Source organism: Zea mays, chromosome 2, assembly GCF_902167145.1.
Source record: "Zea mays cultivar B73 chromosome 2, Zm-B73-REFERENCE-NAM-5.0, whole genome shotgun sequence".
NCBI classification, from domain to species: Eukaryota; Viridiplantae; Streptophyta; class Magnoliopsida; order Poales; family Poaceae; genus Zea; species Zea mays.
Window position 1 is genome coordinate 14,382,654 of NC_050097.1, and position 24,150 is coordinate 14,406,803.

The 24,150-nt window shown below is 48.0% G+C and overlaps 1 protein-coding gene across 2 annotated transcripts; it reads left to right on the forward strand.

The window, feature by feature from the left end:
- The first annotated feature begins 341 nt into the window (after positions 1–341).
- Positions 342–22,524, forward strand: LOC100276310 (uncharacterized). Of its 2 annotated transcripts, NM_001363292.1 has the most exons (5): positions 342–546; positions 20,028–20,124; positions 20,236–20,290; positions 20,375–20,430; positions 21,943–22,524. In NM_001363292.1, exons 1-5 carry the CDS (start codon positions 403–405, stop codon positions 22,335–22,337), a joined length of 747 nt encoding a protein of 248 aa, NP_001350221.1. In that variant the 5' UTR covers positions 342–402; the 3' UTR covers positions 22,338–22,524. The 2 variants fall into 2 exon arrangements, with proteins under 2 accessions (NP_001350221.1, NP_001143602.1); NM_001150130.2 differs by lacking the exon at positions 21,943–22,524 and having other exon boundaries at positions 20,375–20,641.
- The last annotated feature ends 1,626 nt before the right edge of the window (positions 22,525–24,150 follow it).

Sequence of the window (24,150 nt, forward strand, 5' to 3'; positions counted from 1 at the left end):
AATTACCATAATTTTCATTAAACCAACTAAAAACAGTACGTAAATAAGGTATTGAAGCATAAACTAGTCCGTTTAAAAGCACATCATTTCTTATAATCCAGTTTTTAAAAAACCGTGTGCTTGAAAACAGACCGCAAATAAGCTAGTTTTATTATTATTTTTTTAAAACAAATGTGACGTACTCTTTTAAAATATTTGTTCTTAGTGGGCCAAAATAAATTTTTCTACAGATAGAGGAAGATTGTTTGTCGAGAGCCCTCGCAGGCCGAGCCCACGCAGGCCGGCACACAGACCCCCGTCGCTGTGCAAGGATAATTCTCAAGAATCCGAAGAAAAATTCATTTTCGAGATGAACGAACAGTCCAGAACCCACTGCTCGAAACCGCAGCCACTGGCCAGTCGATGCCCATGACTGCGGTGCCCAGGACCGGCCCCGGTTGCCTGGGGTCGCCGCCGGCTCAGGCTCTGTCGAGCTCACTAGCCGGGGTTCAAGGCGCCCCGAAGCGACTGGGCGCATCGAAGCCGTCGTGGATCGTTCGCACTGAGGTATTGGTCTCTCCCACTTGTGCTGCTCGGTTCTGTTCACGTCCGCAATTCGTTGAACGCCTGCTAGGTGGGGGAGAGACGTAGGTGAGCCTTGGTTGCCGTAGCTTTCTGTTATCCTTTTACTGCACGGTGTGGAGTAAGGCGTTTCTTAATTGGTCTGCGTACTGCACAAACAGCCAGAATCCAAAATTACATCCAGAAAAACGGGTCGACGGAGGTGGACGTGTACAAAAAACTCACATTTGGTTGTTGCAGCTTTGTTAACTTATCTGAAACTCGGGGTAATGGATGTTGCGTAAATCGTCTGCCGCTGATTATTTATGCAGTTAATCAGGCATTTATTGTGCTATTATGAACTGCACACACTCTAAAAAACGAATGCTCTGATGATTCAACTGTTTTATTTTGTAGCCATAGAAGACACTTTGCTCTTGTTGCAATGTTTCTTTTGATTGAACATAATCGCGTTGTGTTTACAGCTATACACCAAATGAAAACAAACAACGTAGACAGCACAGGGAGAGGCTAATGAAGTTAGATTGTAGAGGACTGCGTAGGTCCTCCATACGGAGAAGGTGAATATACAGAAGCCTGTTTTCAGACAATCAACACAAGACAAGTCCATAGTTTAGCTTCTTTACCAGATTTAAATGCTCAGTGATTTGTGATTTTTCTGAATTCTGCAGTGCTCTTGTGAATTGGGGCAAGATCTGCATTATTCTTTTTTATTTGAAAAAGGAGTCTGCATTTTTTTAGGATGAAATCTTGTGCACCAAATTAACCTCTGCACTTGGGGGCACCAATTTGTTGCATATTTGCCAAATAATCAAGATGGGGAAATGCCTCCTTGCTCTTTGCCTGTCAGACTGTCAGTTCCCTTAGAGGGTGTTTGGTTTGAGGATTTACTCCATCAAGGATGAGGTGGTGCATCATAAGTCCATTCCTTAAATTTGGTGGGATGACAATTCCTCATGTTAGTAGTAACTAACTAACTATAAGGAATGAGGTGTTGATGGATCAACTCATTCTATTCCACAACCCAAACAAAAAAAATGAGGTGTGAGAAGATGATGGACTAGCTTATTCACTAAACCAAACACCCTATTAGACTATCTCCAACAATATCCTCTATATCCCTCATTTATAGTATCAACTTGGCCGATAGGGGCAAGACCGCCCCACGACATTATATTAAGAGAAATGTCACGAAAGCTGGTCCCCCGTGCAATATGAGGGTCCGCCTCCTATAGGCCGGATCTTTACTCGTGCTTTGAGCCCTCCCAGCCGTACACGAGGATCCACCCCCAATAGGCCAGTCCATCTCGTGTGCACACAACCAGGGGAACTAACGAGTGACCTTTTTTAACCTCAGCCTGAACTTCGCTCCCACTGGGATTCGAAGTCAGGACCTAAGGAGTGCCACTCAGACCACCTAACCAACTCAGATAGAGGCCCTTTCACCATTTATAGTCTTCTCGAAAAGATTTTCTCCTCTATATCTCATTCCTCTCCAACAGCATCCTATATACGTTAAAACACCCATATTAGGACATATTTTGCTCTAATGTTTTGTATGTACATATTTTTCATACCCTTAAATATCTTATGCATATTTTACTTTTGCTTAATCTGTCGTTCAAAGTATAAAAATGGATAGAGGAGAAGAGATAATTATATATAGATGTTATGAATCCTGGTGCGATGCGCAGGACGGGGAGGCGTACACCATGAAGGGTGAGTTAGTAGGGTGGATTAAGTGGAGGAGCGCAGGGAATAGAGCACGCAACGTGGCGGCTGAGGAACACGATCACCAGGGGACGTGGGGGTCGCCACCGTGATCAAGAAGCCGCCCACGCATGTGCGACTTCTTTGATAAAAAACCCTATTACAATCTGAGGCACCCTTATAGCTCCGGGGCCTAACAACTCTGGAGATTATTAAGGAGATAAGCTCCAGGGAGGATAAGCCTCCTTAAACTTCTCTAACACCCATACGCCATCTAACAAATGGCTGGGCCTAATTATTCTGGCGCCTGGCATATTACCGGCCCACAAAAGAGTCTATAACACTTCCCCCTCCTCGACAAAGAGCTCGTTCGCGAGCGCGAATGTTGGATGCTGCTGTTTGAATTCTTCCACCTGTTCCCATGAAGTATCTGCATCTGAACGCCCAATCCATTTGACCAACACTTCCCAGACTCCTCTGTTGAGTCTGGCCCTTAGAACCTTTTCTGGCGCTGGGATAACACGCCCACGTAGAAGAGGTGGCAGTGGAACCATATGGGATGGAACAAGTCCTTAAATTTCTTCAGGAGAGAGACGTGAAACACATCATGAATTCTTGCATTTGGTGGTAACTGAAGCTTGTATGAAACATCCCCTATCCTCTGAATGACTTGATATGGACCAAAGAATTTGGGCCCCAATTTGGATGGTGCAGCTGAGGTGACGCCCACAGCAGTCCTTTGTTGCAATCGTAGCCATACCCAATCACCAATGTTGAATTCCACCTCCCGACGTCGTTTATCCTGATAACTCTTCATAGTTACTTGGGCTTGCATTAGTCGGTCCTTGATTTCTGCAAGAAATTCATCCCTGTCCTGCAACTGGGAGTCAATCGCAGCCACCTTTGAGTCCCCTGCTTGATAGGAGACCATTGGAGGAGGGTCCCGTCCGTAGACAACTTTGAATGGAGAACATTTCAATGCCGATTGATATGATGAATTATAGCAAGATTCTGCCCATGGTAACCACTTCAGCCATGATTTAGGACGGTCCCCAGCTAGACATCGCAGATACATGGTGATTATTCTGTTAACAACTTCTGACTGACCATCGGTTTGTGGGTGGAATGCTGAGCTCATTTGTAACTTCACTCCAGCCATGGTAAACAGTTCAGTCCAGAACTGGCTAGTGAAAACTGTGTCCCGATCACTGACTATCGAGCATGGCAGACCATGAAGTTTGACAATTTCGTCAAAGAAGGCCTTTGCCACTGATGCTGCTGAATATGGATGGCCTAAAGTAATAAAATGACCATACTTAGAGAACTGATCCACCACTGTTAGAACTACTGACTTGCCACCAACCTTTGGAAATCCTTCAATAAAGTCCATTGATATATCAGCCCACACCATAGAGGGAATTGGCAAGGGTTGAAGTAGGCCGGCTGGGTGAAGATGCTGAGTCTTATGTTGTTGGCAAACTGCACAGCTGCACACAAACTCCCTGACACGTTGGAGAGCTTTAGAATTGTAAAATGATGTGCGCCACCTGTGAGCTGTCTTCTCCACGCCTTCATGAACAGACTCATGTGCTTGGGCAAGAAGTTGAGGCCACAAAGTGGATGCATTCGGGATGAATACCTTGCCTTTGAACCGTAGTAAGCCATCTGTCATTGTCCAGTCAGGACTTGCTTTTCCCTCTGCTAGCTGAGCGTGGACTGCAGCCACTTGAGGGTCCGAGTCAGCCTCCGTTTGCAAAGTAGAGAAGAGATGAAAGGAAGGGGAAGAAAGGGTATACACAGTTCCTGTATCTTCCTCTCGGCGAGACAAGGCATCTGCTGTGCCATTCAACTTGCCGGGCCTGTATTCCACTGTTATATCATACCCAAACAGTTTGCTGACCCAAGTATGCTGAGGGATTGTTGACAACCGCTGATCGAGCAAGAATTTTAAGCTATAGTGGTCAGTGTAGACTGTAAAGAGTCGGCCCCAGACATATGGTCGCCAGAATCGAACTGCCTTTACCAATCCAATCAACTCCCGCTCATATGCTGGCAATTTTTGGTGATGAAGGGACACCGGCCTGCTGAAGAAGGCTATGGCACCATTGCCTTGGCGCAGGACTGCTCCAAATCCGGAGCCGGAGGCAGCACAGTCAATGAAAAACCTTTTGTCGAAATCCGGTAATTGGAGAAGTGGTGCTGTCATCAAGGCTTGTTTGAGTTGACAGAAAGCCTCAGCTGTTTCCTCTGTCCAGTGGAATGCATCTCTTTTCAGGAGGGCTGTAAGAGGAGCTGCCACTGACCCATATCCTGCTATAAACTTGCGGTAATACCTTGTGAGTCCTAGGAAACTGTGGAGTGCTCGGATGGTCCTCGGTATGGACCATGATTCAACCGCGTCCACCTTGGAAGGGTCCATGGCGACCCCCTGCGCAGAGACAATGTGTCCAAGGTAAGTGACTGTAGATTTACCAAATGAGCACTTGGACTTCTTAAGAACAAGGTTGTTGTCCCGCAGTAATTGGAATACTTGCTTCACATGTTGTAAGTGTTCTGTCCAGGACGAGCTATATATCAGAATGCCATCAAAGAATACCAGGGTGAACTTTCGGATGAACGGCTTCAGTATATCATTCATCAGAGCTTGGAATGTGGATGGTGCATTAGTCAGGCCGAACGACATGACTAGAAATTCAAAGTGACCACAATGTGTACGGAAAGGCTGTTTTGTGGATGTCATCCGAGTGCATGCTGACTTGATGATAACCACTCCGGAGATCCAGCTTTGTGAAGAAACTTGCACCTCAGAGTTCATCAAGTAGCTCGTCCACCACTGGAATTGGAAATTTGTCCTTGATTTTTTTTTGCATTCAATTCACAGTAATCAATGCAAAACCTCCATGTTTTATCTGCCTTCTTGACCAATAGTACAGGTGACGAGAATGCTGATGTGCACTCTCGAATGATGCCTTGTGCCAACATCTGATCGCACTGGCGCTCAATCTCGTCTTTAAGCAGTTAGGGTATTGGTAGGGTCGTACAATCACTGGTTCTGTACCAGCCAACAACCGTATGTGATGGTCTTGGTGACGTGATGGTGGCAGTCCCTGAGGATCCTGAAACAAATCAGAGAAAGAGGACAACAGTTCTTCCAGACATTCCCTGTTCTTGTCCATGGATGCAAATCCCAACACTGAGTCCCCAACCCCTGTCAATTGTACCAACCTTCCCTTCCTCCAGAATGCCATTGTGTGTGTGTCAAAGTTGCAGACCACCGGTCCTAGAGACCGCAACCACTGAACTCCTAATACGAGATCGAACCCACCAAGAGGCAAGGAATAACATGTTGTGGTGAATTTCTCCTGGCCGATGGTGAGGGTTGCTGTGATTTGACCCTTGCTTGAGATGCGTTCTCCATTGAAACTTTTACTGATAGGCCTGGCTGGGACAACACTTGCAATCCGAGACGTGCCACTGCAGCTTCACTGAGGAATGTGTGAGTGGATCCTGAATCCACTAGTGCAGTTAAATTGATGCCGTTGATTGTGACTGGGAGCCTGAGAGTATCTGTGACGCTTATCCCAGTCATGGTCTGAAGAGAAATTCCCAAGTCGACTGGTAATGGAGGTTCTGTGGTTGTATCCTCTTCTTCCAGTTCAAGCAAAAATATACCACGACCTGAACACTTGTGCTCTGTTAAATATTTTTCCTTACAATGGTAGCATTCTCTACTGGCGCGTTTGGCGGCTAACTCATCCGGAGACAGACGCCTAAAACGTGGTCGGTTGACCGTAGTTACTGCCGGTCGTGCCATTGTTGGTGCTGCAGGTTTGGAGGGTACTTCCAGAGCTGCTGTTGACTGTCCAGTGGAGCTGCCCGTGAGCATCAAACGACGTTCATACACCCTGGCCAGATGCATAGCACGCTGCAGCGTCTCTGGAGTTTGTAATTCCACATCAGTTCGGAGAGGTTCGCCTAAGCCTGCTGTGTACATGTTGGACTATTGTCGATGAGACATGTCGTCACAACGACACAACAGGGTCAAGAATTGGCGCGAATACTCTTCCACAGTGCCTGTGCGCTTCAGTTCTTTTAAATCAGCCATGCCATTGAACCTGAGTGGTGGCCCGAAGCGCATCTGGATGAACTCAATGAAGCGTGTCCAAGTCAGCACGCCGCCTAGATCGCGCTCCAAGGCATAGAACCACTCCGCAGGCACGCCTTCCAAGTGAAGTGATGCCTGCCAGACCCTCTCGTCTTGATGAACTGCCATGCCGCGAAAATATGTACCACATTTGTTCAGCCATGACAAGGGATCAGAATCACCATCATAATGGGGAAAAGAAAAATTGGGCCTGCGTGGTCCTCCGTCGTCGTGGCGATCACGGTGTCCACCAAGAATGCCCCGGCGACCACTTCCATATCCTCCGTCGCTGCCCCCAGATGCAGTGTGCCCTGCACCAACATGGCTCTCGAGTGCAGGACCCGTAGGCAGGGTCGTCGAGGGCAGAGGTTGTCCACGCGGCGAGCCCGTCTGGGTGGGGGGGGGGTCCTGCTCCAGGAGAGTGATACGCTGCGCATGAGTATCCAGACGGTGATTCATGGTGGCGAGTTGCCCCAGAATGCGATCAAGCTTCTCGGAGTCCGTCATCTTCCCAGTCTCGTCGTCGCCGCCGGACATTGATGTCGATGCGGCGGTTGAATCCGATACCAAATTGTTATGAATCCTGCTGCGATGCGCAGGACGGGGAGGCGTACACCACGAAGGGTGAGTTAGTAGGGTGGATTGAGTGGAGGAGCGCAGGGAATAGGGCACACAGCGTGGCGGCCGAGGAACACGATCACCAGGGGGCGTGGGGGTCGCCACCGTGATCAAGCAGCCGCCCACGCAGGTGCGACTTCTTTGATAAAAAACCCTATTACAATCTGAGGCACCCTTATAGCTCCGGGGCCTAACAACTCAGGAGATTATTAAGGAGATAAGCTCCAGTGAGGATAAGCCTCCTTAAACTTCTCTAACACCCAGCCACCATCTTACAAATGACTGGGCCTAATTATTCTGATGCCTGGCATATTGCCGGCCCACAAAAGAGTCTATAACAATAGAGGATGAAGGAGCATCTCTATATTTAGAGGACACCACTGGAGCATATAGAGGAGAGAATCTTTCTCTATATATAGGGTAAGGGGCTTTCTCCGCTGGGGACAACCTTATATCTCTTGGGGTTCAGCAGAAAGGAGGTGAATATACGACATCCTGTACTTTAACAATATTTAAGTCTTTAATTTACTTTAACAGGCTCCAGAGAACAGTCATTTCTCAGGCTTTACAGAACATTTTTTCCCTGATCAGTTTGGGGGAGCAGGCTCCACGTACTTGTATTTCATAGAGTGAAAACGGGGCTGTCAGCCTACAGCAAACATATATCCCCCAACATAGAGAGTTACAACAAAGAAGGTTGTCTCTCCAAAGTCCAAACCTCGATATCAGCCTTATCTGTCATGTATCTGCATGCCCAGAAGTCCACTTCTCTAACAGCAACACGAATCACATTTTTAGGTGTGTCATTCCGGTCCTGTTCCGAGCATTTCAGACACGCCACGGGATGATCAAAATCATACCAACTGGACAGAGGAGGGTAGATCGAGGCTTCTCCAATGAGCCAGGGCTGGCACTAGTCACCAGGCGGCACTGGAATAGGGAGACAACTCCAGACCCTTTGAGCACGGCTGCAGAAGACGAAAATGTGATCCCTGGTTTCAAGGGTTCTGGGACAGTTTTTGCAGAAAGAACTTAACCTTCCCAATTCCCAGGAAGTCTGCAATCCCATATCTTCAAAACGCTGCAGACATGGCGCCCCTTCCTTTCCCGCCTGACCGTTCCTATCCCCTGACCCTCTCCTCTACCCCCGACGCCTCTTCACCTTCCTCCACCAGCCCCACGCTGGAGACCACTCCGATCCCGGCGGCCAATCACCTCTCCTCTTCCCCGGCGTCGGCGGGGCCCTCTGCTTGTGGTCGGTCCAAGGCGCAGCGGTGGCGTGACGACAGCGCAGCAGGCGCGGCGAGCGTGGGTGCTGCCCCGGCGGACGCTGTCCCGGCGGGCGCAGGTGCTATCCCGGCGGCGGCGGGCGCGGGTGCTGTCCCGGCGGGCGCTGTCCCGGCGGCTGTGGGTGTGGCCTCGTCTCAGAATCGCCGCTCCTACAGGGATGCGCTGGTGTCCTCGCAGCGCCCTGTTTCTCGGTTAGCAGTGGATAGGGCTGGTGGCGGCTGGGAGACTGTCCAGAGTCGTCGCGACCGCCGCTTGGCTCGTCGCCCTCCCCTGCCAGTACCTAGACCCGTGCCGGTTGATCTGCGGGGCAGATGTTTGAACTGTTTCTCTGCTGATCATCGGGTGGCGCGGTGTTCGAACAGGGTGCGGTGCTTCTTCTGCAGGCGGCCGGGGCACCGTGTGAGCGAGTGCCCGCGCAGGCAGACGAACCTGGCCGCTCCTGTGCGCAGACTGGTGTGGCGGCCAATTTCCATGGAGGCCCCGGCGGCGGTCACTGGTGTCGACCACGCCATGGCGGGTGGCTCGACGCTTGGTGGTTCCGATGCCGTGATCAGCGGGAAGCGGCGTACCCGCCGTGGGCAGCGAAGGCGCAGGTCCGGGCCTAGTGGTGGTCTTGGTGGTGATCCTCTGCTGCTATCTTCGGGAAACTTGTCGCCCGCGGCTCAGGATGGTCCTCGCCCTGTGAGGTTTATTGGGCGGTCCAGAATGATCGACCATGCTGAGTTGGAGCTTCGCCATGCCCTGATCGTCAGCGTTGTTGGGCAAGAAGGAACTGGTTGCGCCACGGAGGTTAGAGAGGCGCTCGCCTCAAGGTTTGACCTTGATGCAGATGCGCTCCGCCTACGTCGTGCTGCGCCAGGTTCTTTTATTGTCCTCTTCCCTTCGGAGGAGCTGGCTGGGCAGGTGTTTAGTGGAGGACCGTCGCTCTTTGTCCCTCCATTGAGGTTGCATATTAAGAGATGGACTAGGCAGGCTTTTGCTTCGGGAGGCAGTGTCTTGTCTTCCCTCATTGACGTCGAGCTCCGTGGTATCCCTGCTCACCTTTGGGGACTGGAGACAGCGGAGGTTTTGCTTGGTCCATACTGCCTGGTTCAGGGACTGCACCCGGATTCTATCAGCGGGGAGGACTTGTCGGTCATCAGGTTGAGTGCATGGTGTCGCTCTCCCGTGGAGTTGCCGAAGGTGTTGGACCTTCATGCTGTGGAGCCAGCGGTCCCCGATGAAGACGGAGTTTGGATTCCACGTTCGTTGGTGTTCCCTGTGTTGGTGAAGATTATTGGGCCGGAGGGTGTCCTTGTGGAGGAGCAGCTGCAGCCACCTCCATCGGATCCCTCTGATGATGAGCCGGAGCTGAGTCGTCGGGCTCGGCGGGTGCAGAGACTGGGTGATCAGGCCTCATTGCCTCGGGCTTCGGTGCACTCGCGACTGGGCCCTCGTCTTCATTCCTCGTCGACGCGTGTTGGTCCCTCTGATGATGTGGGGCTTTTGGATGCGTCGATGGATAACAGTGATGCTGTGGCGGCGTCTGTCTCTTCGGATTCGTTGGCAAAACCAGTTGATGCCCCTACCCTCCCGTGTGCTGCGGTTGAGATGCTGGCGGCGCCTGTTGTTCTGGCCTTGTGTGATGTTATGGTTCCTGATTATTCTCCTGATGGTGCCTCTGCTGATTTGGCTGCTGAGTTGAGGGAGGATTCGGTTTTGGCAGTGAGTTGTGTTGTCAGTGCTTCTTCTGCTAGATGGAATTTGAAGCCGCCTGTTTTTAGAGTCTACTCCAGGAGGTTGAGACCTTCTATTTTGGATGATCAGGATGGCCCGTTGGTTCAGTCGGGTCTTGATAATTCTATGGTGATTTCTTCGCCCTTGTGCGAGTTCCAGTGTTTGGTCACTAAACCAGTGGATGCCTTGCTGCCAACTCCACAGATTCCAAAGAGAAGGAAGAAGCCTCTACCTAGTAATTTTATACCAAGGCGGAGCAGGAGGGTGGCCAAATTTCCTCCAGAACTCGGTTCTGAGGCTACTGCCCAGGTCTGCAGGCATTTGGGTTTCTGTGATGATAATGAAGTTATTTCTGTCCAGGATGCCGGTAATTATGCGAAGCTATTTGTTTCTGGGCTCTCTAGCGTCCATATTGCTGCTTTGGCAGCGCTGTTTGGCTGGACGGTGCCGCTGAATGGACCTGTTTAGGTGTGGTGGGGCTGGTTTGCTGGTGGTGTTTGATCTTTGTTTAAATGGATTCAAGCTGTTTTTTAATCTGGAATGTGAGAGGGCTGAATGATCGTGTGAAGAGAGATTCTGTTAAATCTTTGGTGGTTGATATTAGACCTTCGGTTATTTGCCTGCAGGAAACCAAACTTTGTTCTATTTCAGATTTTGATGTGCTCTCAATTTTGGGGTCTGGTTTCAGCAATTTTGTTTACAGCCCAGCGATTGTACCAGAGGAGGGGTACTGGTATCCTGGCGCGATGGAGCTTTTTCATCTTTGGCTTCAGTTATCAGGCAATTTTCGGTTTCAGTTAAATTGCAAGAGAAAAATGGTTCTTGCTGGTGGTTCACTGGAGTGTATGGTCCTCACCAGGACAATCTTAAATCCTCCTTTCTTCACGAATTAAGAGAAATCAGAAATACCTGTGTGGGACCATGGATCATTGGGGGAGATTTTAATCTGATTTTCAGGGAGGAAGACAAGAACAATTCCAATATTAACAGGGCTATGTTGGGGGACTTCCGTAGGCTTATTAATTCCTTGGATCTGAAAGAGATTCATTTGAAGGGAAGGAGGTTTACTTGGTCCAACCAGAGAGATGCCCCAACTCTTGTTAAGCTGGACCATGTCTTTTGCACTGGCTGTTGGGAAGATCTTTTTCCAGACGCTTCGCTTCATAGTAATGCTACCACATCTTCAGATCATTGTCCTTTGATCCTCAAGGTCAGAGAGGGCTGCTTGGGGAAAAGACGGTTTCATTTTGAGAGTTTCTGGCCCAAATTTCCTGGTTTTCTGGAGGTGGTGGGTGCGTCCTGGAGCTTGCCAGTTGGGGGCTCCTGCCCGTTGGAGCATGTGTCATTGAAGCTTAAAAGGTTAGCTCGCACATTGCAGTCCTGGGGGCATAAAGAAGTGGGTAATGTAAGGTTGCAGCTGGGGCTTGTCAGAGAAGTGTTGCATAGGCTGGAAATGGCGCAGGATATCAGAATTTTGTCCAGTGGGGAAGTTTGGTTGCTAAACTTGTTGAAGCAGCGGTGTCTTAGCCTCGCGTCTCTTGAAAGGATTGTTGCTCGGTTGAGATCACGGATCCACTATCTAAAGGAGGGTGATGCCAACACTAAGTTCTTTCATTCGCAGGCATGTTATCGAAAGAAAAAGAATTTCATTTCCAAACTTGAGGAAGATGGAAGATTGGCTACCAATCATGATGACATGCAACAAATTCTTGAGGAGTATTTTCATAACCTGCTGGGGGCTGATTTGCAGAGGCCATTTACTATTGATCTGAGTAATTGTCACAGGGCTGCGATGGATCTAACTGATTTGGAGCAGCCTTTTTCAGAGGAGGAGGTTAGGGACACCATTGCTTGTCTCCCTTCTGATAAGGCCCCTGGGCCTGATGGTTTTACAGGAAAATTTTACAAGACATGCTGGGACATCATTAAGGTCGACATAATGACTGCTCTTAATTCCCTTTACCATGGAAATGCCTATAAACTTGATTTGCTGAACTCAGCGTATCTCATTCTTCTTCCAAAGAGGGAAGATGCTTCCTCAGCTGGTGATTTTCGACCAATTAGCTTGATTCATAGTTTTGCTAAGCTGGTCACTAAGATCCTCGCTAATCGTTTGGGACCATACCTTCAAGACCTAGTGGCAGCTAACCAGAGTGCTTTTATTAGAGGAAGGTCAATTCACGACAATTTCATGCTAGTGCAACAATCGATTAAGTTCCTTCATAAGAGGAAGATCTCTAGTTTGCTGCTGAAACTGGATATTTCCAAGGCTTTCGACTCAGTCTCGTGGGCGTTTTTGTTGGAGATTTTGACACATTTGGGGTTTGGTCCTGTTTGGCGTAATCTGATCTCCAACTTGTTATTCACTTCTTCTACTCAGGTGCTTTTGAATGGCTCACCTGGTAACCATATTTTTCATCGGAGAGGTCTTCGCCAGGGAGATCCTCTTTCTCCCATGTTATTTGTGATGGTTATGGATGTGCTTAGCAGCTTGTTCCGGGTTGCTGAAAATAGAGGCTTGTTGCAGGGCCTTGGGGGAGCTGATGTTCGCAGTCTAGTCTCCATCTATGCGGATGATGTGGTCCTTTTCATAAAGCCAATTGAAGCAGATCTGAATTGTGCTAAGATAATACTAAACTGTTTTGGTTCGGCTTCTGGTCTGGTAACCAATATGCTCAAGAGCAGTGCTATTCCAATTAGATGTGATGATCAGCAGGTGCTTGCTGGTTGCAGTGTGCTGCATTGCAGTCCCGCTGCGTTTCCTTGCAGGTATCTGGGGCTGCCCATTTCTGATAAAAAATTGAGGAAATGTGACCTTAAGTTATGGATTGAGAAGATCGCAGATCGACTGCCTAACTGGAAGGCTCGGTTGCTCAACCTGGCTGGGCGGACTGCGTTGGTGAAGTTTGTTCTATCGGCCATTCCGACTTATCTTCTTATTGCAATCAATGTCCCTCAGTGGGTTATTAAATCAATTGATAAAATTCGGCGAGGATTTCTTTGGAGAGGAAGAAAGGAGGTTAATGGTGGTAGCTGTCTTGTTCCATGGGAAGTTGTCACGAGGCCTCTGAGGCTTGGTGGGCTTGGGATCCCTAACCTTAAGCTCAAAAGCTGGGCATTGCAGGCAAAATGGTTATGGTTGGAAAAGACGGATCAGAGCAGACCTTGGCGTGGGTTGTCCCTCCCAGTGCAACGTCAGGTTAGACAGTTCTTTGATTTGTCGGTTTTTACCATTTTAGGGAATGGGGCTACTACTCTCTTCTGGTCGGATAGATGGATTCATGGGAATACTATCCAGGACATTGCCCCTGAGGTGGTGGGTATGGTTGGCCGCAAGGCGTATTCTTCCAGAACGGTGGCACAGGCTCTGGATAATTGGCATTGGGTCAGTGATATTCGTGGTGCTCTTTCCTTGAGTGGGTTGCAGCAATATCTGTTGTTATGGGATACTTTGGGGGACGTTAGGCTCTCTCATGATGCTGACAGACATGTTTGGATGCACTCTTCTTCTGGGATGTTCTCCTCAAAGTCCTGCTATAAGGCTTTTTTCATGGGTTCAATTTCGTTTGAGCCATGGAAACGTTTGTGGAAATCCTGGGCTCCCCCAAAATGCAAGTTCTTCCTCTGGCTGGCGATAAGGAATAAGTGTTGGACTGCTGATAGACTAAGGAGGAGAGGGCTGCAACATCCGGCTGTTTGTGTTCTTTGTGACCAAGAGCAGGAAACAGTGCAACATCTTTTGTGTACTTGCAGTTTTGCCAGGCAATTTTGTCATGCTATTCTTGTTCCCTTGTGTCTTGGGGATCTCATTCCTGCTGTTGATGAAATCTCATTTGCTGATTGGTGGAGGAAGGCGCTTAAGAAGGTGCCCAAATTCAGAAAGAAAGGCTTCAACAGTCTCATTATTTTGGGGTCTTGGTGCATATGGCTGACTAGAAACAAAGCTGTTTTTGATGGTGTAAACCCTTCCATGTGTTTTGTTAAAAGCTTATTTCTGAATGATTAAGTTGTTGGGAGAGGGCTGGGGCTAAGCAGCTAGCAAGTTTTGGTCTTCCTGCTATTATGAGTAGGGTCTAGAGTGTGGTCAAGTGTTCTGTTTGCCCTACGGGCATTGTACTTTGGTCCTCTTGGACCTTTTCCTTTCTTAATATAATGACGTGCAGTCCTCCTGCGCGTTCGAGAAAAAAAAACGCTAGGATCTGTTACATCGACAACATGAAGGAGGTGATATGCTTGATTGCTGAACAAAGAAGGAGATAGGGGGAGGTTCATGAGGCGCGAATCTGCCACGACTGTGATGTGAATGGAGCCGAGAAGATCATTTAGATGGGAAAGCTCTTAGGTGGCTACTACAATGAGCCGAAGTTGGAGGACAAATTCAACTCTACCAGAGAGAACATCATGGACACAGAAACATGGACGGACATAGTGAGGAAAAAGGGCTGGGAAGGCATTGGCTAGCAGATTAGTCAACAACCATCAATCCAGCCAGAAAGTTGTCGTCCTACCATCTCCTAGCTGCACTCTGGTCAAAGAGTGGAAGAGTGGCTTCTCATCTTGGGTAATACGAGCAAGGAAGGAGTCAGATGCTCCTTCCAAATTGGGCTCAAGTTACAGAGAAGCCAGGATTTCCAAGGGTAATCGTTTGGGGAGAGCAGCTTGTGAACGAACTTCATGAGAAGGCAATGATTTTGATGATCTATATTACACACACCGAGCCCGCCAACACGTTTTGAAAGGCAGATACGATCCCAGGCAATGAGGCATTGACCCGTGTTGCACTTTTCCACACTATCTAGAGGAAAGTCTGACACTTACCACCAATGGTTTCTCTAACTGTCTTGGGGGAGGAGCATGAATAACATATAGTGGATCCATAAGCTACCAAGAATAGTGTTTACAAGCACCATGCAACCACCATAGTTTAGGAACCGGGACTTCCAGCCACCAAGGTATCGGTCAAAGGAAGAGACAAGTGGATGATAATCAGACACTCAACTTGTGAGGAGAGAGGGGACGCCTAGGCAAGGCTAGGGGAACGAGAAAATGTAGCAGCCCAAAATCTAAGCCATGACCTGTCAGCTTAGCTCAGGACTCACCATCGACGACGACGCTCATGGATTGGCACTCACACGCACAGAACAACAGATGGCGAGAGGTAGAAGATGAACAGTGGCACACACAGACAATGGCGCTCAAGCGCTCGGTGACAAACACTTCTCTTCGATTGCTTGCTATTGAGTGACACAGAGGTTACAAGGGAGCTTTATAGCTCGGCCGACACACCCACGTCCCACGCTGCCTAAAATTCGCTGGTCGACCCGCTCTGCTTCGCCGCGCTTGCCACGACGCGCTCTGCCGCATGGCATGGACTAAAGATTTTGCGCACGAGGCGACATCGGCCAACGGATCCTAACGAATTCCCTCCACGCAACAAATGTGGAGAGCTATCTCGATCGCTGATCGCCACAAGATCAACACACACTAACACCGTGGGCTCGCGCATACACGTGCCACCGTGTTTAACGTTTGTGTGCACACACGCGTTTCGCCATGCACACCCACCAGCCGTGCTCAACATTCGCAAATGGGTTTATTCCTAACAATCTTACCCTAAACCCAGCATCGCCGACTTCAAGTCTCCACAACATCGTTTGCTCCTCCTTGTCGTCCACCGTGTCCGCCATGACTTCCTCCTTGGGCTTGTGGCAATCCCGGGCAAAATGTTCCTGAATCCCGCAATTGAAGCACTTGTCGATTCCCGACCTTGACTTGTCGATCCTTCCTGTTCGCATCCGTGAGTAGGAGCTTGTCGTCGTTAGCTTGACCTCCGTTCGCCATCTGCACACCGTTGTGAGTGCTCGTCAGAAGGCTTCAAATGCCCAAGCGCCTCCTCGAACGCCATCTTGTCGACATCACAGAATTGTTCGTTCCCCGCCACCGCTGGATATAAGCCGATCGGGGACTGTGTCGAGCATTTTCTTCACCATGGCGACATCGTCGAGCGTGGACCCGAGGCCAACGAACTTCTTGGCCATGCCGTTGACCTTCCTAGCGTAGTTGTCCAACGCCTCCCCGTCCTCCGTGCACAGCTTGTCGAACTCCCCCTTGAGTGTGGCGAGGCGTGCCGTCTTGACTCGATTCGAATCGAGTCTTGAGGCTCACCCACACCTCCGTCGTGGTCTACTTGGTGGAGACCTGCATCATGATGTCCTTGGGCAGAGCTTAGAGAAGCTACGTCCGCGTCGTCTTGTTCTTCCGCTCGTTCACCTTTCCATCACTCAACGGAGACACACAATCCAAGAAACCTTGCGCGTTGAGGATCACCTCTACCTTTATCGCCCACGTCGTGCAGCTCGCCAGCGACAACACCGGGTACGACATCGACATCATGCTCCCCCAACACCTCGCAGAATCATCCCCATGGACTCGGACTCGAGGTAGCAGCGCAGAATCTTGGGCATAAAATGGTTCCGATGCCAAATGTTAGCTCAGCTCGGGACTCACCCTCGATGGCGACACTCACCCACACCGACGATGCTCACAGATTGACACTCACACGCGCAGAACAACAGATGGCGAGAGGCAGAAGATGAACAGTGGCATGCACAGACGATTGTGCTCAAACGCTCGATGATGAACGCCTCACTTCAATTGCTTGCTATTGAGTGACAGAGGTTTTAAGGGAGATTTATAGTTTGGTCGACGTGCCCACATCCCATGCGCTACCCGAAATTCGCCGGTCGACCCGCTCTGCTTCGCCGCGCTCGCCACAATGCACTCCAACGGGTGGCGTGGACTGAAGATTCCACGCACGAGGCAACAACAACCAACGGATCCTAACGAACTCACTCCATCCACGCAACAAACGCGAAGAGCTACCCCTATCGTTGATCGCCATATGATCAACACACATTGACATCGCAGCCTTGCGCACACATGCGCCACCGGTGTTCAACGTTCGCGTGCACACACGTGCCACACCACACACACCAGCCGACCGTGCTCAACACTTGCGGCTGGATTTATTCCTAACATAACCGTGACCTCAGTTGCATCAATATTCAAAGAGATTGTGTGGATTGGTTGATTAGATGAGATGCCAAATTACATATATGTAGGCTGAGATCTTGTGGTTTATAGAAACACCACCAATTAAGAATATCCACATATCTCTTTAGGTTGAGGAGATCTTGTGGTTTATAGAAACATCACCAATCAAGACTCTCCTAACCATATAAGGCTGGGCTAGCCGACTGAACATGCCAGGCTCAAGGCCCACAGCTCCGACATGTTAGATAGCATTGTTTGACCCCCTGGCCGTAGTTGAAGTGTCGGTGGAACAAACATTGAGACTGGATTGGAACTCCGTGAAAACTGACAAAGACAAACCCTTGGTGAAGATGTCAACAAACTGAGACATCGTTGGGATGTGAAGGACACAGACATCACCAAGTGCATGTTGTGGACGCCTTCCTGGGTAAACAATACTAGCGTAGGCGTCCTTAGATTGTTCAGTTTGTTAGTAACAGATTGATTAGAAGTTGAGAATAAATTAGGGAAGGCTTATCCTTATCCCTTTGGTTAGTTAGTTAGTTGAGGATTTTAGGGATTATCACTTTAGCCATCTGTTAGTAGAGATATCAGGGACCTCTAATCTATAAAGAGGGAGTAACTTGTAACAGGAAAATCATTGAAGAAGTAAATCCCGGTTGGGTAACTCCTTCGGTCATCGTGGTTGCATTTTAGCGCAGCACTGGTGACGAAGTCCCCAGCCGATCCCCATATCCACCGCGTTCCCTTTCCTAATCCAGGCGTTCACGGTGCAACATGCTCTTAGACAAAAATGGGACCGATCCTCATATGTTTGGTGTGCTGATGCTGAACGGGATTGAAGGACAATTAGATTGTTCTGATGTTGTCGCAGTACACTAAAGTTGTTTTGCACAGGGGCAAATCCATAGGGGGGAGGGCAAAGGTGGCCATGCCCCCCCCCCTCATTTTTTGTAAAACCTTCTACACCTAATATTCATTTAATGTTAAGTATACAAAAATAAAGTTCTAGGTGGATTAAATCAGCCCCGTTCTAATCTTCTCGTCAGATCGACCTAGTCCTCCTGACTTTCGTCCTCCTCCTTAGTCCAGTCCATGCATCTATCTGTTTGGCCCCATTCTATTTGACGTCGTTCAAGTCAGTCCGCCCTAATGCCGCCAGCCACTGCCTCCTTCCCGATGCTCGACGCTACCCGACTTCAAATCCTCGCGACACCCTCACTCCACTTGTCATCATCACGATGTCGACACGTCTGGCAGGCCCGATATCGCTCGTCGCGATGATGCAACTCATCCTCGGCGGTCGGCAAGCTTGGTGAACCAACGAGCCCTGGCTTAGTGTCAGAGAGGCCTCCTGACACCGCCCCCTTCTCGGTGCCCCAGCCGTTCAAGGATAGACATTCAACAGATACTTACGACATCAATTTGGTCACCAAGAACTTAGCGACATGTTTGCTTCTTTTGTTTATATAGTTTTCTTCTTTTAACTTGTATCATGTATTGACATTAAACTTGAATTCTATGCAACACTAGTTTTTCGGTCGTGCTTGATTTTGTCACGTGGTTTTCTTGGCCCCCCCATGAATTCTCGTTGCCACTGGTTTTGCACATAGGAGTGCAACTCATACAAGAGTTGGCGTAACCAGGTGATTTCAGCACACTCAACTCGCATTGGAGGGGGAAATTCCGAAATTGTATTCTGGTGCTTGGACTACCATGAGACCAGATTATTACCTAGCAACACCGCATAGCCACAGGTTGAGCGACGGATGTCAGGACACCGTGCCCAATTAATATCAGAGTAAACAGCCAAGTCAGACTGAGAACAGGGACGCACAAATAGGCCCATATGCAGCATGTCGCGGACATAGTGCAGATAAACTTGAGAGCGCGAGATGAGGCTCTTGTAGATAATGCATATGAGGGTAGACTTGTTGAACTGCATAGGAGATATTGGGCCTTTTGAAGGTGAGGTACTGAAGAGCACTCGCGAGGCTACAAAAGTTCGGACACTGGTGTGTTGCTGGAGAGCTTTGGATTTACATCAACAAGCGTGGATGAGGGCTTGCAGTTAGCCATGCCAACACTGTCAAGGATCTCAAACATATACTGACGCTGAGAGAGACCTGAGCCTGTGTGCTGGACTTGCATACCCAGAAAATGATGATGAGTGCCTTAATCCTTCATGGAGAACTCTTGCTAATGAGCAGCAATGATGCGTCCGAGTAAGTCCGAGTAACTCGTAGAGGGAGGCTGTCAGCACAATGTCGTTGACACAAAGTAGAAGATAGGCAGTATCTACTCCATGATGGTAGACGAAAAGGACGTGTTTAACTTGGCTTCAACAAAAATGAACTGTAGAAGGTGGGAGGCGAACTTGCTGTATCATGCATGGGGTGCCTGTTTCAGTCCATTGAGAGAATGTTTGAGGCAACACAAGTAATCAGGATGACTGGAGTCCTCAAATCCAGAAGGTTTAACACAATAATCTGTCTCGGACAAAGTACCACGGAACAAAACATTGGCATGGAAAAATGTCACAGCTGCTTTTAGTAACCAATGCTAGGCCGGCTAGGTGCATCCCCTAATGGAATTTCAGGTGGGGAGTCTTTTCCTCCGGTAGACCCTAAAAAAAAGAAACCTAGATATCTTCTTCACATTGTAGACTGACGAAGACCATAAGTCTATAATTTAGGCCATGTTTGAATGCACTAAAGGTAATAATTAGTTGTTAAAATCAGCTGAAGACATCTAGTCTAGCTAATAGTTGAAGCATTAGCTATTTTTAGCAAATTAGCTAATAGTTATTTAGTTAATCCCACTAGCAATTTTTTAGTCAACTAAACTATTAGCTCTATTGTATTCAAACACCCCCTTAAGCCGAATATCTTATGTACATTGGTTATTTATATGCTAACTGAAATTATGGTTGCAGTCAAACGTGAGGAGGGAGAGAGCAAAACGACCTGATCCTCCTTGCACCATCTGCAAGGGCACAGGGAGAATAGACTGCCGCAACTGCTTTGGCCGAGGTCTCTTTTAGTCCGTATCTGTGTTATCTTGCGATATGCTGCTGAACTACATTGTCATTCACCAGCGTGATGTTTACCTTTACTCCTCAAATTTTGGTCTGGGGTCTACAGGAAGAACAAACCATGCCGATGTGGCCATGCTTCCGAACGGCGAATGGCCACAATGGTGAGGCACACAATTGAGTCTTAGTATACTGTCCCTGCCCTCCATGATTGTGCTAACTGCTAAACCTCACCACTCTTTTCTCAGGTGTCGAATTTGTGGTGGTAGTGGACTGGATTACTGCCTCCGGTGCCATGGAACTGGTGAGTATCGTGAACCCATGGGCTTCCACTTCACTGTCCAAAGAAAATGAGTGAGGTGGGATGGCCTTGTATGCTACGATGCAGCGCAGCTGCGGGGACATCGTAGCCACTCAGCATGTTTCTCCACTGTCTCTCAGAACTCAGATGATTTATGTCTAGCGCTAACGCTGTAATAACGTTGCTTCATAAAAGGAAAAAATGTCATGAAAAATCACAGTGGTCTGCCGTGCATTGATAGTCTTTTAGTCTGTGTACTAGTGACAGTGCACGTGCGGTACGCGAAAAAAAAAACATACAAGATGTTCATATATATCTCTATGTAATATCAGATTCATTGATATATACTGGTCTTTTAATTAGTTATAATAGTTGCTTAAATTCTTCTATATAACCATTACAAAACAAGTCAATCAAAAATATATAAGAAATGTTTGTAATTTTGAACCATATATTAAATGTTAAATATATTTTGAAAACCACAATATATAACAATAGAAAATGAAACTCTAAACAAGTTCATGTTTTTTTTTAAAAGTTACAAGAATTCTATATTTCTTAAAAATATACTATATCACTTGAAAACTATGCCCGCCACCGCATAATGAGTCAGAAAGCATCCAAAATTCCTTTGGCGTGCAACATAATCTATTCATTGCATGCATGACACTAATATATTTTCATCCATGTAGTTTTCTGCATGTGCATGTCTATAATCATATGTCTACGATTCTCTCTCATGTCCACAAATTTCTCCTCCAAATTACGTTAATTTCCGTGCAAAGCCTTTAGACGCCTTGTTTCATGGGAAGGGAAGGTGGGAGTAAAAAATAAGGTAAAATTATGTATATGTGATTGTTTGAACCTTAATTGTTGGTTCCACATTCACACCTAGCTAATCAATAGAAAACATATATTTTGTGCTTTATTAAAACAAAATTTATCATATGTCATATATATAAAAACCGTAACACTTGATGATCTACACTAAAAAAACCATCAAATTTTTGGTTAATTTTAGGAACACATTTTGGAGCTTTTTTTTCGATAGATACGTATAGTATTATCCAAAATCGCTTTCATGCTTTCATGGCCTCTTCAGCCTTCATCACAAAAGCCATGGAAAGAAGCAAAAATGTGACCTCAACGTGAGCAGCAGGCGCAGCCGCGCAGCCCTCGCACACGGCACGCATGGGAAGGTGGTCCAGCCGTCCAGGAGGGGCAGCATGGATATCGGCTGCAACTGCCGCCTCCCTCCGTCTTCTCCGCGGCGGGGGCAAGCCAAGTCCCCTGTCCCCTAACGCCGCCTCCACCTCCACCACGTTCTCGGCCACCAACGCGGGAATGCGCCGCGGCACGACGGCAGGTTGTTGAGGGGTTGCGATTTCTGCGCAAGTTGACCCGCCCCGGATCGTAACCGTTAGATTTGAACGCCATCACGTGATTGGATAGCACGAATCCAGAGTTCTGTTGGATACGCACACGGGTTGTTATCTACTCCTATATATAATGCAGAGGAATCGCCTGGGGGCTGGGGGTCCAGTTTCCAGCCGTTCTCGAGATCGAATCTGCATGCCATGACGTCCCAGGGCCCGGCGTCGAACGAGGTCTTGGCGAACGCCTTCCAGTGGCTGTCGCCCAGGTCCGTCACCGCCTGCCGCGCCGTGTGCCTCAGGTGGTCCGAGCTGCTCTCTTCGCCCCGTCTCGAGTTTCTCGCCGACGTCGACGACGGCAACGCCGACTCGTCCGCATGCTTCGCTGGCCTCGGCGGTGCCAGCGCGGGCCGCGCCCGGCGCCGGCGCAGGCGCAGGCGCGGCGACACCGTTCCAGCAGCAACTTGGTTTCCGTCGCTGCCCAAACTTCAGCAGAGGCGATCTAAGAAGAAGCAAGCGTACCGGCGCATGTTCTGACGGCCGAGCGCATGTTCTGACGGCCGTGTTCACGTGGTGTAAGTTCTGTGTCGAGTCCAATCTGTGTGTCCCTTGTTTGTCAGGTTTAGATTCTGCTATTCTACTACTATAGTCAGAGTGCACGATGCACGCAACTGTACGTCTCTATCGTTGTTTTCAACATGATGAACATGCGAATTTCGTGGTATTAATTGGGACCGTCTGATTTCTCATGAAGCCATAGTTCTATTCTACAAGTATTTGAGATAAAGGGTGCATGCAAACTGAAAAATGGGAGATGACATTACTGGGTGTTTGGCTGGCATAACTCCGGTGTTGACTCTGGATTTTTTGAGAGCCGTAGTATTTTTTTGTTTTAGAATATCTCATATACTGAGTTACTGACTGCTTCGGCAATCTTGAAATTCAATCTAAACGTGGAGTTCGAAGATATTCTGGAGAAAAGGTTTCGGTTCGCCGTGCCCGTGCGTACGTTTGGGGTTGTTTACTTGTTTCTCTCTCGCTTCTTCCTGGCGGCGGAAGACAGAGAAGGGCGAGCGGCCGCGCGGAACATCGACGACCGAGAGGCCCCCTCGTCAGCAACCCCATCTGCTATTCTCCCTGACGGCATTCTGGCAGCAAGGTACCTGATGCTTTTGCCCTTCATTCTTCTCATTGGGTTCATGTGTTCGCTGAATCAATCGATCAGATTTGACTGTATTATGGGTAATGGGTGGCTGTGTAATTGGGTAATGGATTGGATTGGATTGCTGTGTAATTGGATTATGGGTGGATGTGCGGTTGGATTGGATTAGGTTCTGTTCTCTTCATTTGTTTCTGGAAGTCGTGTTCTGCAAGATGTTGAATTAATTATAGTGCTCAAAATGCTGTGGTCTGCATTGGATTAATGAAGAATTAATTGGTACATTCACATCCTGCTTACTGCTATTTAGAACAAACTGGATTATTTTTGGTAGGAATAGGAATAAACTGAATTATTTTTTATAGAACAAAAAAGCGTGGTCTGCATAGTATCCCGAGTATTTCGGCTTACCTCTATGTCCAGTTCCAGGTGACAGTCCACCTCAAAAATAGTAATAAGCACTGCATTGCATTAAATTTAGTCAGCAACCTGTGTTGTGCCTAACTCAACCTGTGTTGTGCCTAACTGCAACTTTAAATTTCTATATATATATGATCCCTTTATTTTCTTTCTCGTAAGCTGTTATAGATGACTGAAATTAATTGGAATGCTGAGAACGCTCGAGAAATTTGTAAACTATTTGCCGAACAAGTAGGGAATCATCCAAACACTTGCTTGAACTTGATTGGTTATGCCGAGGTTGAAAAAGGATTGAAAGACATGGTCCATATTGTGGCAACCAAGACAGAAATAAAGAACAAATGGGACAAGTTGAAAGAATTCAAGGCATGGAAGAAGTTGATGAGGCAGACATGTACTGGTTGGTGCTCTACAAAAGGAACCATCGATATGGATGGCGAGTGGTGGAAAAAGCTGAAGTTATAAGTGTTGAGTTATTGCTTTCTTTTCTATTTATGTCATGTACATTTCTTGTATTCATTCGTGCACCACATGTTGCTCTTTTACAGGACATTCCAAGTTGTGGGAACTTCAAAATATGGAGGAACTAGAAATATGTTTTGGCAGCATCACAAGTATTGGTTTTGATCATTGGTCTCCTCATATGGCCACTGCTTCCACCATTGCTGAACAAGGAGGTACACCACACGAGGCAATCAATTGTGACACACAAGAAGATGGTGACACCAATGAATGTGAAGTTTCACCGGTCAATCCAAATGGCAAGTGACC

Coding starts and splice junctions, on each gene's coding strand:
- LOC100276310 (NM_001363292.1), top strand. CDS start 403: ATGCCCATGACTGCGGTGCCCAGGACCGGCCCCGGTTGCCTGGGGTCG. Junction 547..20,027: donor CGTGGATCGTTCGCACTGAG/GTATTGGTCTCT, acceptor TTATGGTTGCAG/TCAAACGTGAGGAGGGAGAG. Junction 20,431..21,942: donor CCTCCGGTGCCATGGAACTG/GTGAGTATCGTG, acceptor TATATAATGCAG/AGGAATCGCCTGGGGGCTGG.